Raw genomic sequence first — 15,478 nt, forward strand, 5'->3', positions numbered from 1 at the left:
CCAACAGGAAATATAGGAATAGGTGAAAACAAGGGGAAACAGTCATTCAAAATAGCAGTCTATATATTCCACTTAGCGTGAGGCCGCTGTCCATTTCTCCTCCTGAATCATATGGTTGGTCGGCTGTCAGCTGAGGGCGGTGCTGTGTTCTTCTGGCTTCCCCACCTAACAAGATGTCCTCACTTCTGGCGGCAGCGGGCGGTCACCGGTCTTATCCGCCGAGCCCCTAGTCCGTTATGCTGCAGCTCCGCAAAGGGACATTCACCACAATTTTCCACTCTGCGTGCGTTCCTCCGCATGCCTGCTGAAACCCGGGCGCCCTCACTGTGCCCAGCTGTGAAGGCTGCTATGCGTCCTATCCTTTCCCGCAGCTCAGCGCTGGTCCTCTGACTCCTCTTTGGCGGAAAGCCCCTCTTTTCTTGCGCAAACCCTTTTCCAGGACGTCCCTCCTGACAGCACCACCAGGAGGTTGTCCTTCTTATCTTTGATAGGGACAGGAAACACAGAAGAGGTTAAATAGCCCCTCCCCACCTCCACCCCATAGTGTTTTTCCTGTCCCTATCAGGGACAGACGCAGAGGAGTGTGGCACGGCTTACCGTGCTGTAGATTCCATGTAGCCGGTCGAGCAGGGCTCCCGGAGCGGCCTCATCCCTCTCCCGAGGGCTCTGAGCAGGCGGAGCAGGACTCTGCATGATAGCGCTAATACCGCTGGAGGTCCCTCAGCGCTGGTTGAGCTGTGCTCCCGACTTCGGTGCATCCCTCTTCAGAGGGCTGTGCACCTTTTGCTGCACCGGGATATCGGCAGTGATCCTGCCAACACGTGCCAGGGAACGCGCCGGGTTAGCCCTGCGGGTAGTGCCTTGGATTGGTGCGCAGTGGGCGTTCCACGTAATCGGCGGGGCGTGCCGCGCCGGCGAGCGCGCCGCTTTGGGGACGCTGCAATGACCTATGTCGCTGACTTCCGGTCGCGTTCCTGGGCAGCTCGTGGCCTCGGGGACGCTGGAAGTCAGCTTTGGGCTGTATCGTACAGCTGAAGTTTGAAATTCCCGCCCATCAGCAGTGGGCGTTAGAGACCCGCAGTGATCACCGGCAGCTGAGCTCGGAAGGAGGATGAATCAGATGATTTGAAGACAGGTAAGAGTTCCTATTTAATCACAAACATCTGACTGCACACTGATCCTAGAGATGGAGGGTGCAGATCGTCCAGAGATCCTGTCCTCAGAGCTCGCCCCTGATCATGTAAGTTATACATAGGGGGATTGTATCACATTTACAACACAAGCTATAGGGCTTCTCCGTGTCTATTGCAGGATAAGAAGGCATCCAATCGCCCCAGCGTCAGGCCAAAAGCGCAGGACGAGTAAATGCCCTCTATGCTCCAATAGGCTACCAGAGGGGCATAGTAAGAAAGTGTGTGATAAATGTATGGCAGGACTGCTTAAAGGAGAACAGACTTCCCTTCTGGATAGTATAAAAACTATGATTAGAGAGGAAGTACAGTCCACAGTGTCAGCGCTGATGCCAGTCGAATCTCCCCGCCCTAAGAGACTTAGGTTGGAACAGGATCCTAGGTCAGAAGAAGGGGAGCTTTCAGCTTACTCCGTATCCGATTCCATGGAGGGAGAATGCTCTTCAAATATCCTCCCAGAGGGAAAGAGATGTCTATTTTCTTCGGAGCACACAGAGACTTTACTACAGGCCGTCAGGAATACCATGCACAGAGGTTCAGAGGACACTATTCGAGTCTATTCTCCATAAAAAAAAAAACAAGCGGAGAATTCCGGACGATTATAAACCTGAAGCCTTTAAATCGGTCAGTTGCTTACAAGCAATTCAAAATGGAATCCCTCAAATCTGCAATACCTCTGATCCAGAAAGGATCAGTAATGAGCACATTAGATCTAAAAAGTGCCTATTACCAGGTTCCCATCTTCGCCTCACACCAGCAGTATCTCAGATTCGCCATAAAAGACCAGGGTCAAATTCTACACTATCAGTTCACATGTCTGCCATTCGGCATCTCGTCTGCTCCCAGAGTATTCACCAAACTCATGGCAGAAGTGATGGCGTTCTTGAGAGAAAAAGGGATACTCACCGTCCCTTTTCTGGACGACATCCTACTCATAGCAGACTATCCGCAACAGATGGAAGAGAACTTATCAACAACGATTTCACTCCTGGAAAAGCTAGGATGGCTAATAAACTTCAAAAAGTCAAGCCTCAAACCCGAAACAAGAAAATAATTTCTCGGAGTAATCCTAGACTCAGTTCAGGAACATACGTACCTCCCACATCACAAGCAGGAGTCATTCAAAAAAGAAATCCAAAAATTACAGAAGCAGAAGCGAACATCCATAAGAAAGGCCATGCGGGTATTGGGCTTAATGACCTCTTGTATTTCCAGCGTCCAGTGGAGCCAATACCACTCAAGACCCCTGCAGCAAGAAATCCTCTCACTTTGGGACGGCAGGAACGTAACCCTGGACAACAAAATACGATTATCCCTAGATACAAAAAGTTCACTGTCATGGTGGACCATAACAAAAAATATCGAGAAAGGAAGGCCTTGGAGAATATCTGTGTGTAAGCATCACTACAGATGCAAGTCACAGCGGCTGGGGAGCCCACATAGAAGAGAATTACTCTCAGGGGACTTGGCCTGCATCAGTACAAAACAGGTCTTCAAATTACAGAGAACTCAGGGCAGTCTGGGAGGCCTTAAAAGCATTCCAAGGAAAGTTAAAGACCAACACATCCGTGTCTTTTCAGACAACTCAACAACAGTAGCCTTTCTACTTCACCAAGGAGGTCCAAAACATCATCACTTACAGGACCTATCAGACACAATATTCTCCTGGGCAGAACAGACAGTCAGATCAATAACGGCAGTTCACCTGAAGGGAACCAAAAACCAAGTAGCCGACTTCCTAAGCAGAGAGAAATTATGTCCCACAGAATGGTCCTTAAACGAGGAAATCTTCCTCCAAATAACCCAACGTTGGGGCTTCCTGGAAGTAGATCTATTCGCCTCAGGGAAGAACGCAAAGACAGAAAGATTCTTTTCACTAAACCAAGGAGACAGGCCATCAGGAATAGATGCACAGGCTCAGAACTGGGACATGAAGTTGGCTTACGCTTTTCCTCCATTGGCCCGAATACCGAGAGTATTGAGGAAGATTCAGGAGAGCCAGACATCGGTTATCTTGATAGCCCCTTACTGGCCCAAAAGGAGGTGGTTTCCTCTACTAAAGAAGATGTCCTGGGAGGTTCCAATCCATCTACCAGCGGTACCGGACCTTTTGTCTCAAGAGCCCCTAGTCCATCAAGACCCGGGGCTACTACAGTTAACAGCGTGGATCCTGAAAAAGAGATCCTAAGATCAAAAGGCCTCTCGGAGCCAGTCATTGCTACTATTCAAAACAGTAGAAAACCGGTAACTGCTGCAATATACAGGAAGATATGGAAAAAGTTCTGCTCTGAGTACAGTTCCCGTATCGGTCTCACGTTCCAAATATTCCAAAAATTCTAGACTTTCTCCAGTCGGGGTTTGATAAAGGACTAAAGCCTAGTACACTGAAGGTACAGATCTCAGCCCTCAGTTCCTTCTACGACTTCCAGCTAGCCTCCCATCCGTGGATAGTGAGGTTCGTCAAGGCCATTCAGAGGCTTAGACCTACAATTCGCAGTTCAGTGCCTCCCTGGGACCTAGTGTTAAATGAACTTTGTAAGGAACCATATGAGCCACTAGCTCAAGCAGACCTGAGAGCTGTAACCTTTAAGGCTCTCTTCCTGGTGGCAATAACATCAGCGCGTCGTGTTGGTGAGATCCAATCTTTCTTTATTAAACATCCATACTTAAAGGTCCAGGATGACTGCATCCTTAAACTAAATCCCGGGTTCCTTCCTAAAGTGGTTTCAGACTTCCACAGAAGTCAAGAAATTGTTCTGCCTACATTCTGCCAGAACTTCAGTAATGACAGAGCGTTCTCTTCACGCTTTAGATGTAAAAAGGACAATTTTACACTACTTAGAGATCACAGATGGCTGGAGGATTGACTCTAACCTCTTCATCCAGATGGCCGGAAAGAAAAAAGGGAAGAAGGCATCCAAAGCTACTCTAGCAAGATGGATTAAATCTACCATCACGGCAGCCTATTTCTCGGCAGGAAGAACTCCTCCAGAAAGCCTCAAGGCGCATTCGTTGAGAGCAATTTCAGCCTCATGGGCAGAAAAAGCTGGGGTGTCTATGGACCAAATATGCAAAGCTGCGACATGGTCGAGGTCAAATACTTTTTGTAGACATTATAAGTTAGACGTAACTGTAAATCAACAGACTACATTTGGGAGGAAAGTCCTCCAGGCTGTAATCCCACCCTAAAAAATAAGGAGTTATTTGGTATTTCTCCTGGTGGTGCTGTCAGGAGGGACGTCCTGGAAAGTAGGAATTAGTCCTACCGGTTAGGCTACGTTCACACTAGCGTTATGCTAGTGTGCGTCGGGTTAGCGTCGGGCGACGCAGCGGCGACGAACGCGTCATGCGCCCTTATATTTAACATGGGGGACGCATGCGTTTTTGTTTGTTGCGTTGTGCGACGCATGCGTCTTTTTTGCCGCAAGCGTCGGACCAAGAAAACGCAACAAGTTGCATTTTTCTTGCGTCCGATTTTCGGCAAAAAACGACGCATGCGTCGCAAAACGCAGCGTTTTTGCATGCGTTTTGCCGCGTTTTTGCTTTCGTTGTGCGTTGTGTCGCCGACGCAGTGGCGCACAACGCTAGTGTGAACGTAGCCTAAGTAGGTTTCCAGGAGTCCATCATGACAGCACCCCTTATATACCCTCACTTGAGTTCCTCTCTGATATGTGACGTAAACATGTGTAGAAGGGAATTTCAATAAAATAGAGTTGCATCCATCCTGGTGTGGTACTTGGAAAAATCACTGAGGGGTGAAGGTGGGGAGTGGCTAATTTAACCTCTTCTGTGTTTCCTGTCCCTATCAAGGATAAGAAGGACAACCTCCTGGTGGTGCTGTTATGATGGACTCCTGGAAACATACTTACCGGTAGGACTAATTCCTACTTTATACCTTCATGGCTTGCCACGCCCCTTCTGCCAGGGTTCAAGGTTTTCTCCATCCCCAATCTCCTTCCCCCTGCAACAATAGGTTTGGCCCCAGCAGTTCTGGACTCTGTGCCCTGTCAGCACCCACAGCCCAGTCTTCTCTACTACCCACAGACCCCTGGATTCCTCCAGAAATCCTGGACCTTCTGCCTCGGGGAATCATATTTTGTCCTCAAGCGACTGGGCTGCATTTAACAGCCTGGAATTTGAGAGTTCAATATTAGAAGGTAAAAGGTTCTCTTCTAATTTGGTCTCCATCTTATTCGGTAGTAGAAGGCCAATCACCATGAAAATATATGATAGAACCTGGAAGAAATTCCTGTAGTCTACCGGAGCTATGGTAGGGGGAATAGTGCCTCTCAAATCAATCCTTGAATTCCTTCAGAAGGGGCTAGATGGAGACATTTTGGTTACTACCCTAAAAGTTCAATTTTCTGCCCTAGGGGCACTGTACAGCTGCAACCTCGCAGGCAACGAGTGGGTGTCTAGATTCATTAAAGCGTGTGCAAGATCCAAACCCATTCCTATATCAAGAACTCCTTGGGATTTGAATTTAGTGTTCAATGCGTTAACAGAATCGCCATTTGAGCCTCTAAGTTAAGGGTTTATAAAAACTTCAAAAAACTGACCGTCACATCCAAACATAGACGAAGTGTGAACAGGTGCTGAACCTTGAGTCACCAACTCGTATACAGTCAAACAAGGCAGCACACTGTAGCGCCAAAACCTGCAAACATGAAGCATGAAAATTGAATTGCATTACTCCACTAGAAATATGAAAAATTTAGAATGTTTAGCGCATAAATTGGCCAATTTGTGCACCTTGTAGCCACGACAAAGGCATTTCTCGTATACAAGGGCCTAGCAATACCTTTCCTCTCTGAGAATAAAGTCTTCATCTGAATGGGAACCTAATGTGAGTCCTCTGTTTGACTAAAATCTCTCTCTGTGGAGGGGTAATGGTCCTGCTGTGATTAAAAACACCTATGGCTAAAAGGATGAGTTCTCAGTCATAAGGCTAATGAATACAAATTTCAAGAAACTGACCGTCACATCCGAACATAGACTAAGTGTGAACAGGTGCTGAACCTAGTCACCAACTCGTATACAGTCAAATAAATAAAGCAGCACACTACTGTAGCACAGGGTTTCTAAAAAGTCACACTAAAAACTATACTACCGGTAGCTTTCACATCAGCTGGTAGGGTGAGTGACATATAGGCTCTATTAGCAGATCCTTCTGCCTCTTTTATAAGCACTAGGCAGGATCTGTCTTCCTCCTCTAACAGGCTGTGGTCCCTCCTTAATATATTTAATAAATTCTCTGTAATTCTCTTGTGGTGCTATAATGGTTGACAGAAAAACATATATATTACTTACCGATAATGTTTTTTTTGGAGCCCATGACAGCAACCGGAGTCTGTGTGCACACGGTGAGTTTTTGGTATATATTCGTGGCGGTTTTCCGCTTGGAATTGGGACATAAATGCTAGGCAATCCATCTGCCAGCTAATTTATTGAGAGTACTGAAGTGCTGTGCACATGATTAGTAATTTTCCTTTGACTATTTGTAGTGCGTTTTTTTTCTGCAGCATGTCATGTCAGCGTTTTGCACCTATTAACTTCAATTGAGTCTGTCAAATACGCAGCAAAAACGTAGCTATAAAAATGTTTGCGGATTTGCTTAATTTTGCTTGCGTTTTTGCTGACTTGCATTGGTGTTTTCCACGCTGTCATCTGTGTGACAATGTGAGAAACACCGGCAGTTCTGATCAGCGGTAAGATCGTTACCATCAGTCAAAGCGCTGCGGAGACATGCTGTCAGATGTCAGCATGACCCCGCAACTGTGAACCTGGTAAAAAGCATACCGAATTGGCTGATGATACTATTACTCCCATCAGGCTACACCTGCTGTCACTGATAAGTGATAGCAGACGCTGCTGATTAGGAGAAGTAGTCTCTAGTGATGAGCGAGTATACTCGTTGCTTGGGTTTACTCGAGCACACTCGGGTCTTCTCCGAGTATTTGACTGCTGAGATTTAGTTTTTGTTGACTCAGTTGCATGATTTACAGCTACTAGCCAGCCTGAGTACGTGTGGGGGTTACCTGATTGCTAGGGAATCCCCACATGTAATCAAGCTGGCTAGCAGCCATAAATCATGCAGCTGAGGCAAGGAAAACTAAATCTCTGAACACTAAAAAATACTCGGAGGACACCCGAACGTGCTCAGGAAAACCCGAGCAACGAGTATATTCGCTCATCGCTAGTAGTCTCTTGTCCGCCAGTGCCTGTGCTTAAACAAAAAAAAAAATCTCATGCAGCTGTGGTGCCGTGAGATCACCTGAGCTCATCAACTGATGAACTTGTGTGACCTCTCACTGCAGCTCAGCAGCTATACACTGTGGGAGTGATGACTCTCCTGTCAGTCTGTAGCCAGCTGCCGTTTAGAGCAGTCACATCTGCCGATGTGACTGTTCTGCAAATGAGATTGCCGTGAGTCACTCTAAATTACGTGGATTGCGGCGCACAGGAGAGTATTTGGTTGTTTATTATTTTTGATTGTTTACAGGGGACATGGCAATCAAGGATTAGCTGTTCGATGAGTATGGTAAATTTAGATTGAAAAAAAAAACAGACTCCTTTATTAAAATAAAGGACTTTATTCTGGGTGTATTTTATTTCCAAACATTTACTATGGGGTTAGTAATAGGGGCGTCTTATAGACTCCTAACCATTACTAACCTGGGCTTCATGTCAGCTGCCAGTAATAGACTGACCAAATACTATCACTCCACTTGCCATCTCACCAGGGCAAGTGGGAAGAGCTAGGCTAAGCACCAGATTTGGCGCATCTTATTGATTTGATTTTATAGGGGGACAGTAAAGGCTAAGCAAACAGCTGTGAGCCTGGGAACTTTTATGGCTATTGGCGCCTTCACAAAATGTTAACGTCGGACCTCAGCTGTCGGCTTTCCTTCTGCTGGTTATAAAAAAATTACACGGGAGCCCATGCAATTTTTTTTCATTTTTTGTAAAAGTTTAACGGGTATCGCGGTGTACACTGATTTCTGCCAGTTGCTGTTTGTTTACAGCCTATGTAGGTTCATTCTGTTAATGCTCCTACATAGGCTGGTGACTGTGTATTTAACTCTTTACTTGAGTTTTAATAATGAGGGTGTTTGTCTGACACCTCTTCATTACTAAACCTAGGGCTTGGTGTCAGTGACAGCTGCTGACACCAAGCCCTAATCCCATTACCCTTGTCTTTATTTAGCTTAAAACAGCATTAATTGCTGTGCAAAAACGCAGGAAAAATGTGCGTCTTTGCTGCACTGTTTTTCTTGCCAAGAGATTCAGAAACCTTGCAGAAATTTCTTCAAGCAACACTCAACCCTTATATTCCCTCCAATTACTAAGAATCGCACCTTCTGGTTGGTGTTTGTTTTTGTTCACCTATTGGTGAAAGTTCAGAAATTATTTGTGTGTACACTAACTATTGGAGGTCCTCTCATGCTCTGTAAACCAACTAATGTGGAGAAAGGTGCCGCCTTTTCTATCCTGAAGGTTTTCCTGTTTTTAAAAGGCAGATCCCCTGTCTCGTCGGTGCTGTCATGGGTTCCGAATAAACACGTTTCTGATATGTATGTGGGTTTTGCTGACACACTCCCTTTAACACTTACTAAAAGATTGTTCAAACCAAGTGCGGGGCGCTCGGTGCACAAACCCATCTACTTATTTTCCATCCATCTCTGCCCACCTTTGGCTCCATAAAGCAAAAATAAGTTGGTGGGAGAGAGTACCCTGTACTTGGTTTTAACAGTAATTCTGTTCTGACAAACTCCCTTTAAGCACACAGCTACAGCAGGGCGCGGGAGCGCAGCTTTTTCAGACGGACACACAAGGTGCTACATATGTGGTATATCCCCTACACTAACGCCTTCTATCATCCAGCTAGCATACGGACTCTACATTATGACCTTTACCCTTTTGAGTGTACTCTCATATCACACATCACTCCACCAAAGCGGTATATGAGTAAGGACCCGGAGGGTCCGAAACGTCATTTTTTGGTTACGCTTTGATGTTGGACTCTGTAGAGTGATGTTATGTTATTGTTGTACACAATAAATTGTTCAATTTTTGCATGTTATTCCACTTGAGTGCGGTATAATTTTATATTACTAGTATTTAGGACTCTTGTCCACTATACCAGCACCACCGTTTCTATTTATAAAGAGTGCAGACCAATTATACTCCAAATTTTAAACTCCCTTTAAGAACATCAGTAATCTTCTTTTTCGATATAGCCATTTCTAAAGTACCAATGAATCAAGATAATTTTTTTATTTTACATTTGCTATTTAAACACAAAGTTGAGCAATGCATGTGATGTGTATACTTTTAATTTTTAATCCCAGTAAGGCTAGGTTCTCATTGCGTTAGGGCAATCCGTTTAGCGCTAAGCGCTAGCGAATTGTGCTAACGCAATGTCTTTTTAGGGGTCGCGTTAAACGTCCGAGGCGCGCCACAAAAGAACGGCACATCGCTAGCGCGTGCCGAAAATGGCACGCGCTAGCAATGCGCTTTAACATTGCTAGCAATGGGAGCGCTAACGGACGCGTTGCACGGCGTTAATTTCAGCCGTACAACGCTGTCCGTTGGCGCTCACCCTAAAACTAAATGAGAACCTAGCCTAAGTGATGGTTTTTTTTTTGGGGGGGGGGAAGGGGGACTTTATTTTTAAATGAGTCTGGGGCCAAACTCGTACTATTGTATGTTCATTGATCATGTACTGCTATATTTTGGTGATATTGCTGGGTTAGACACATCTGTTTGTATTGTTTTGGTACTTTTTATTAATATTTGTCCAAAAGTACAAAATTTTATAATGTAAAGTGTATATATATCGATAATGACTTTTAGGATTGCTTCATCTAATACCGTAGATGGTGCCAGTCTGCTTTCTTTTGAAGAGGCTGTTTGCATCTTTAAATTCCCAGAGGAGCCGTACATGTCCTATAAATCTTCTTACACCGGCTTGGCACGCCGCAAAACAAAAATGTTCCCCCTTAGACCCCCAGCCAGAGGCCTCTCACCTAACTAAATCAGAATCTCTTGCTTTGCACTATGGGAGGGCAACAATATGAAACGTGTGTCTGAATAGTTTCTGGTTTGGCTCCTTATCCCAAGTCAGGTGGCTAGGATAGGTAAAGGGTCGATGTTGACTTTTAGGATTGCTACATTCAATAAATGGCACCAGAGATCAAGTCAATTTCCTTCTGAAGAGGCTGTTTGCCTAAAATAAAGTAATAACCATTATTTATTGAATCCATGACCATTCCAGTGGTCCAGCTGGGCCTGCACTGATGTCCTCTCCTTCATTCATGCGACCGCTGCAGCTCTTCACAGAGCTACATTGTGATATTTATTTGTACAGCATATAAGAAACCAGTGATTGACTGCAGTGGTTACGTTAATAATGCCTGGGACATCATTACTGCAGGCAATTGGTTATTTAGTTTAGAACATTACTTGGTCTTGGACATATTTTACAAAATACTTAAAAACCTTTTTATTGTCTGAATTTTAAGTGATTTAAACTTAAGAATTTCCTATTGCAGGGAGTGAATTTATACGTAAAAAATTTGGATGACGGAATTGATGACGAAAGGCTAAGAAAAGAATTTTCTCCATATGGCACCATTACCAGTGCAAAGGTGATCTTGCATTAGATTCTGAGAGTTCATCAGATTGACAGGTAGCACAAGATAAAGCATTATTTTTAGGTACTTCTGAGTACTGCTCAACAATCTATGCTTTTTATAGTCAGGCGCAACACGATTCTCAATGCTCACAGACAACACATATTATTTTTTTTTTTAATGAGGAAGATTTTGTTATATGATCTGTAATTTTTATAACTGAAGAAGGTTTGAAAATCTTGGTTCTATAAAAATAATCATGAATTAAATACATGTACAGTAAGCTACACACGCACTGTATATGTCACTGACATCTGTAGATCTGTTTTTTCTATGCGTATATACTGTGTTCTATCTATTCTATTCTGTCAGGTCTCGCTGTGATTTTACTGTACGTGGCTGCTGAATTGCCAGCTTTTCAAAGGACATGGGTGTGTAAAAATCGGACAGCACTCACATGGTCCTTATGCCGTACGTTTTTTGTTTTTTTTTTGCATGCACCGACTTGCACTGCCTAGTCTCGTCCGAGATGCTCTGCAAATCGCAGCATGCTGTAATTTGTTTCGCAGTACGATTTCAGCTGAGAAAAAAATCGCAGATGAGCTGTAACCCATCGAATAACATTGGTTAGAGTGCAATAAGAGTACAAATGAGTATGAACCTTGGGAGTATGGGCCTTGGCGCATGGACTGGCTGCAGACTGCCTCCTGACCTGAATTTTACAGCTTCATATACACATATGAGAGACTCAAGTGCTTGGATCGTGATACATGGGTGCCTGAATGAGCCCTTACACGAGGTACAATCCTTATCATTTTTGATTGGGTGGTGACAATTGTCATTCTATTCATACATTATTCTTGACTCTATAGGTGATGAGCTTTCACCTCGTGTCACAGAAGTGGTCTTAAAACTTGGCAGGTTAGATTGGTAAATTTATTGGCAGCGACTAAGAGCAATAAATAAAGGGTCAATGTATTCATATGTGTGTTCTTGCACAGAAAACTGTGTGAAATCCATGTGAATGTTGCCTCCCATCGATTTCAGTGGGACTATTTTGCAGAAAATGTATCAATTCTTGTAGGTATCAGCAATGGGATGCCGTGTATGGAATATACACATTGAATGGAGTACACCTCACATCTTTAAAACCGGCTTCTGATTTTTGTAGCATCAAATCACAGCCATGTGAACATGCCCTAAAGAGAAGGAACAAAAAAAGTAAACCATCTCTACAACGGATTTCCATTTTCAATTACATTTTTAGGTCATGACAGATGGAGGACATAGCAAAGGGTTTGGATTTGTGTGTTTCTCCTCGCCAGAAGAGGCCACAAAAGCGGTCACAGAGATGAACGGACGTATAGTTAGTACAAAGCCTCTGTATGTTGCACTAGCGCAACGAAAGGAGGAAAGAAAGGCAATTCTTACCAACCAGTACATGCAGAGACTTGCATCAATGAGGACCATGCCCGGCCCTATGCTGGGAGCATTCCAGCAGGCAACAAGCTACTACTTATCCACTATGCCACAGGTAAGCTCTAAAATGCTTTCATTAATTAATAATTTTTATTTATATAGCGCCAACATATTCCGCAGCGCTTTACAAATTATAGAGGGGACTTGTACAGACAATAGACATTACAGCATAACAGAAATACAGTTCAAAACAGATACCAGGAGTGAGGGCCCTGCTCGCAAGCTTACAAACTATGAGGAAAAGGGGAGACACGAGAGGTGGATGGTAACAATTGCTTTAGTTATTCGGACCGGCCATAGTGTAAGGCTCGGGTGTTCATGTAAAGCTGCATGAACCAGTTAACTGCCTAAGTATGTAACAGTACAGACACAGAGGGCTATTAACTGCATAAAGTGAATGAGAACATGATGCGAGGAACCTGATTTTTTTTTTTTTTTTTTTAAATAGGCCACACAGGGATCGTTAGGTTAATGCATTGAGGCGGTAGGCCTCAATTCTAGTATATGTATCACGAATGTGGGCAGCCATAAACATATATTTCTTCCCACCAAAAATTAAAAAAGAGAGGCCCAATTTTGTCCACAAATTCTGAATTTTCCATAATACCCTTGTTGAAATAAAACATTGACTTTTGGATTTCGGCAGCAGATCTACAGCTTCATTGTAATTCTGTAGGGCTTATCTATGGCCTTTCCATAGAATACATGCTAATAATCACCACGCTGCACATCCTAAAATCCACTGCAGTTATTTTTATTCAGTCGCCATGACAGCACAACGAGAGAGGGGATCCGCCCTTCAGGGACAGGAAACCTACAGACATAAAAAGGGCGGTACCTCTCTCCCACGTCAGTTTGGTTTCCTGTCCCTGACAGCGGAACCTCTTGCAGACAGGCCTTGACAAGAGGGTCGAAGTAAGAAAACTCCCCACTCCTGGCGGCCCGGTACAGGTAGCGGGGGTCCCCTACCTCGGCCCGTCCAGGGGGCAGGAAGCACCACACGGCAGGGGCACTGCGCGGTGTAGGTGACAGCAGGAGGAAGCAGCCTCTGGCATAGGCTAGCTTCTCGGACGTCCGCAGCGCATACCTATGTAGAGGTGCTTGGCTACTCGCCTGGGGGTCACGCTGGTCCGGGCGGGGACGCGGCATTGGTCCGGGGGGTCTGCTGGCGTCCTGGTCCGCGTGTCGGCTTGGCGCCGCCGCCGCGTCCTGAAGGGGGCGTGTCCGGATGACGCGGCGAGCGGCGCGGCCGGATGACGCGGCTGGGCATGCGCAGTAGCGTCATCTCTGGCTAATGGCGGCGCCCAGCTGCGGGAACGGTCTGGGCTTCAGGGAGGGGTAGCGCAGCACAGCGGCAGACGCTCTAATGACCACCTGGGATTCCCTGCTGGCCCCCATCCGGGGGCGGTACCTTGGGGGTATTTAATGCGGCAAGCTGGTCAGAGTTCCTCACCCATTCCATAATGGAGTCGCCAGAAGGAACTACCAGCCAGCAGCAGCAGGAGCCGCCGCAGCAGCAGTCAGATAAGCCTCGTAGAAGCTCCCAGCGTCGGTCTAGTGGCAGTAGCCGCGCTGGTGGAGCTAAGGAGGCACGGATCTCTATACCAAAGTCCTCAGGCCGTAAGGATTTGCCGGCTACGAAGGACCCCCCATCTACGGTACCACTCATTACTGGACGGGGTAAGTGAGCTTCGTGAAAGTCCACTTAGTGGTGATTGTGTTCCCCTTGTCTTTTTTCCTCTATCAGGGGAGGAAAAGTTTGTCCAAAGCCAAACATAGGCAGTGTGCCGAATGTGCAGAGCCGCTTCCAGATGGGCATTTGAGGAAGTTATGTAAAATATGTGTTCAACGTTTATTGGAGGAGGAGGCGCCTGATCTAACCTCTACGATAAGAGAGATGGTGAGACAGGAAATTAAAGGTGCCGAGAGATCCAAGTCTCGGGGAGCAGAAGCTAAAAGGTCATCCCCTTTATCTGAGGTAGATTCGGACTCGGGTGAGCTAAGCTCAGGGTCTCTTCCGTCTACTTTCTCCTCTGAGGATCAGGAGTCTGCTCGAGCCTGTTTGTCCCTAGAGAGGGTTAACCATCTGGTCAAAGCAGTTAACAGCACAATGGGGATAGAAGATACCCAGTCGGAATGTTCCATTCAGGATGTTATGTTCAGGGGTATTGAGCGAAAATCCCGAAGAGCCTTTCCAGTGATTGACAAGATCAAATCGTTAATCTCAAAAGAATGGAAGAAACCAGAAAGGAAGGGGTCGCTTCCGCCAGCCTTTAAAAGACGGTATCCCTTTGAAGAAGCGGCTTCGTCCTCATGGGATAAAGTCCCGAAGCTGGATGCAGCAGTCGCTAAGGCATGCAAAAAGTCGTCTCTCCCCTTCGACGACTTGGGGAATTTGAAAGACCCGTTAGATAGGAAAGCCGACATCTTCCTTAAAGGAGCTTGGGAGACTTCAGCGGGGTCCTTGAGGCCAGCCATAGCAGCCACTTGTACCGCTCGATCCTTGATGGTATGGTTGGGCCACCTCGAAGATCAGCTCAGAGATAAAGTCCCTAGGTCGGAAATATTGTCCTCTATGCCCACAATCCAGGATGCCGCAGCCTTCCTTTCAGATGCTTCAGCAGATTCAGTCAGGTTGGCCGCCAGGTCCTCGGCATTATCCAATGCAGCCAGGAGAGCACTATGGATAAAATGCTGGCCAGGGGACTTACAAGCTAGAACAAAATTATGTAGCATTCCTTGTGAAGGAGCTCACTTGTTCGGACCAGTCCTAGACGAGCTATTGGAAAAAGCAGGGGATAGTAAGAAACGCTTTCCCTTCCTAGGAAGACCCTTCTACAGACGGGACTATAATAGAGGATGGTCCAACCGCAGAAGACCATATAGAGACTCCAACAGAGAATCTACTAGATATGACAACAGCAGAAGGAGGGGTAGAGGATTTATGTTTAATCCTTCACGAGAGGTCAAGAAACCACAATGACTAGCGGACCAGGTGGGGGGTAGGCTTTCGGCCTTCTACCCAGCCTGGGTGCGGATTACAAACAATCCATGGATTCTAGGCATTGTGGAGAAAGGCCTAACCTTAGACTTCCACCATACTCCTCGGGACAAATTTATGTTAACACCTGTTCGTTCCTCCTCTACAGAGCAGTTGGCGCTGGAGTCTGAGGT

General features: G+C 45.8%; 1 protein-coding gene across 2 annotated transcripts in view; it reads left to right on the plus strand.

Moving 5' to 3' along the window:
• LOC138664784 (embryonic polyadenylate-binding protein) overlaps positions 1 to 15,478 on the plus strand; it is a 148,990-nt gene that overhangs the window by 79,693 nt on the left and 53,819 nt on the right. For both annotated transcript variants that reach the window (XM_069751756.1, XM_069751757.1), the window contains exons 7-8: positions 10,745 to 10,840; positions 12,093 to 12,359. In XM_069751756.1, the coding sequence (XP_069607857.1) occupies positions 10,745 to 10,840; positions 12,093 to 12,359 (363 nt within the window). The remainder of the gene's footprint in view (positions 1 to 10,744; positions 10,841 to 12,092; positions 12,360 to 15,478) is intronic.

This window comes from Ranitomeya imitator, chromosome 2, assembly GCF_032444005.1.
Source record: "Ranitomeya imitator isolate aRanImi1 chromosome 2, aRanImi1.pri, whole genome shotgun sequence".
NCBI lineage: Eukaryota > Metazoa > Chordata > Amphibia > Anura > Dendrobatidae > Ranitomeya > Ranitomeya imitator.